Source organism: Buceros rhinoceros, unplaced genomic scaffold, assembly GCF_000710305.1.
Source record: "Buceros rhinoceros silvestris isolate BGI_N320 unplaced genomic scaffold, ASM71030v1 scaffold12006, whole genome shotgun sequence".
Classification (NCBI taxonomy): domain Eukaryota; kingdom Metazoa; phylum Chordata; class Aves; order Bucerotiformes; family Bucerotidae; genus Buceros; species Buceros rhinoceros.
Genome location: NW_010416962.1, coordinates 7,550 through 10,027, shown reverse-complemented (window position 1 = coordinate 10,027; position 2,478 = coordinate 7,550). Strand labels below are relative to the sequence as shown.

The 2,478-nt window shown below is 55.9% G+C and overlaps 1 protein-coding gene across 1 annotated transcript; it reads left to right on the top strand.

Moving 5' to 3' along the window:
- Positions 1 to 2: 2 nt before the first annotated feature.
- On the top strand, positions 3 to 1,822 carry TAF11 (TAF11 RNA polymerase II, TATA box binding protein (TBP)-associated factor, 28kDa; the record flags this gene model as incomplete). The annotated part of the gene is made up of 3 exons (XM_010137999.1): positions 3 to 53; positions 485 to 581; positions 1,692 to 1,822. Coding segments are annotated over 3 exons (279 nt in total), but the record flags the coding sequence as incomplete, so codon positions are not given.
- Positions 1,823 to 2,478: the final 656 nt, after the last annotated feature.

Sequence of the window (2,478 nt, the reverse complement as noted above, 5' to 3'; positions counted from 1 at the left end):
ACCGCTACGAGATGTATCGCCGGTCTGCTTTCCCCAAAGCTGCTATTAAACGGGTAAGAGTTCAATAAGGCTTCACCGTAGCTGAAGCCTGAGCAGAGCCGCAGGCTGAGCCCGGCCCGAGCTGGCCTCCAGCTGTCCCTTGGCCCCCGTAGCTGAGGCCATTATCAGCTCGGCTTATCCCATTACAGCCTAGCCCAGAGCCCTGGCGTGGCTTTTGCAGTCTGAACAGGAGCTCATCGTCAATGGGGCGCCATGAGGCAACAGGGAAATGTAATTCCTGGTCCAGGGTCTGAGGAGAATGAGGATGAGCTAAAAGCCTGACAGTCAGCTCGTGCCCAAAGCTGTAGGACCTGGTTCTGAAGTCATTTACTGCAGTTTCAGCAGCCCTTGGCTGATAACTGACAGGCTCAAAGTGCTAAACAGGAGTGAAAGTGTTTGACCGCTGCTGCACTGACGCCGTGCCTGTCCTTCTCCGCTTACCCAGCTCATCCAGTCCATCACCGGCACCTCCGTCTCACAGAATGTGGTTATTGCCATGTCCGGCATTTCCAAGGTCTTCGTTGGGGAGGTGGTGGAGGAAGGTGAGTGGCAAATGCTGAGTAATGGTGAGTGAAACATTAAGAATATGGGGTAAACCCGCTGCTTACAGCAGAGCAGAAGGATATGGAGCAAGGGTGGACGCTTGTCATCTTGTCCCCTGGGGCTCTGCCCTGCCATCAGCAGCAGAACGCTACAGTCAAGAGCTGAGCCTGGAGCAGGGTGAGGCGGCGTTTGCCCCTAGTCCCCTCGGCTCCCGTCACCGCCTGTGAGTCAGCAGAGGCTGCTGAGCACTGGCCTCCCATTTTATCCTCTCTGAGGAGAATAAGGGGGAAGTTCTTGCTCTGAGTCAGGCTGTGAGCAGGCTGCCCTGGGATCTTTTGTTAATGCTGCTGTCGACAAGCTCAGCTCAGAGGGAGATGAGTCGTTTAAGCCTCTTAACCGATAAGATTCTTCCTTTCTGGGATGAGCTGAGATCTCTTCGGGGCAGGGGCGGGAGGCTGACCCGGCTGGGCCCCTGCTCTGCTGGAGCTGCAGGAGACAGCTCCAGCTTCGGTGCCAAGCGCTCCATGTAGACTTGTCACCAAAAGCCAGCTGGTGTGTGCTGGGATTGCCGTTACTGGGGGGCACCAGCTGCCTGCTTTGTGTCTGCAGCAGTGTGTTGCCTGAGGTGGATAAGCAGCTTCACTGCTGTCCTTAATTGCTTCATGATGTTAATTGCTTCATGTCCACGGCAGGAATGATACTCACTGTAAATGACAGAAGAGAAACTGGCCTCAGTCCGCTGGAGGTTGTACCTTCTGTCAGTTCTGCACAACCACCCCAGGACACCCTCCCCAACGCAGGGGCAGCTCCAGAGCAGGTGGTTTAAGATCACAGGTTCTGGTGTGACTTAAACCAGCGTACTCCACAGAAGCTGAGTGGTTTGAAACGCAGCGTATTGTTACTGCTCGTACAGATGCCCCTCAGACTGACTGTTCTTGCAGCTGGAGGGAAGCGCACAAAATGGTTTCATTCCTGTGTGTTAACAACAGGAGCTGTAAACCCTGAACAGAACTCTTACCTGTTGCCTTTAAAGCTGAAGCTCAGACCGTAGGAGAGGGACTAAGCTTGGCCATCCTGCTGACGTGAGCTCTCTCTGTTTTGTTCTTTAGCTCTGGACGTGTGTGAGAAGTGGGGGGAGCTGCCGCCGCTGCAGCCCAAACACATGCGCGAGGCGGTCAGGAGGCTCAAGTCGCGAGGACAGATCCCCAATTCCAAATACAAAAAGATCATCTTCCACTGAAGTGTCCCAAGAGACGACAGCAGCAAAACCCAGCTTGGTGTGCAGCGCCCAGTGGCTAGAGCAGAGCCGTGAGACTGGAGCTCGCTCAGGAGCTGTGTGGAGACACAAGTGACTGAAGGGAGAATTCGGGCATCACTGCTGGGCATCCAAGCACTGGGCAGGAGCCAAATCCCGAACTGGGAGCCTCGGACTCCTCTGCTTGAGCACAGTGGGGGCAGCAACACGCCAGGCCCTCCGTGCATTCACCCAGCCGGGTCACAGCTCCTGCTGTCACAGATGGAGCTTTCAAGGTGGGGCTTATCCTCGCGCTCACGGGGTGGCCGTAAACTGGTGGCAAAGATGTCCTAAATGACAGCCAGGGCCAATGGGGGACTGGTCCCCATTAGACTGCTGGGTTCACGGAGGCCCAGTCCTCACTGGGATACTGGGTTAGTGGGGCACTGGTCCCTACAGGGCTGCTGGGTCAGTGAGGGACTGGTGTCTTTGAGTTGCTGGGCCAACTGTTCCCCACTGGAATACAGGATTTTGCACTGATGAGATATCAGTCACCACACTGGGATGCTGGGCTTATGGGTAACTGGTCCCTGCTGGGATACAGGGATGCTGAGCCCATGGGGGACTGGTCCCTGCTGGGATCAAGGGGGGCAGGAGCCAGC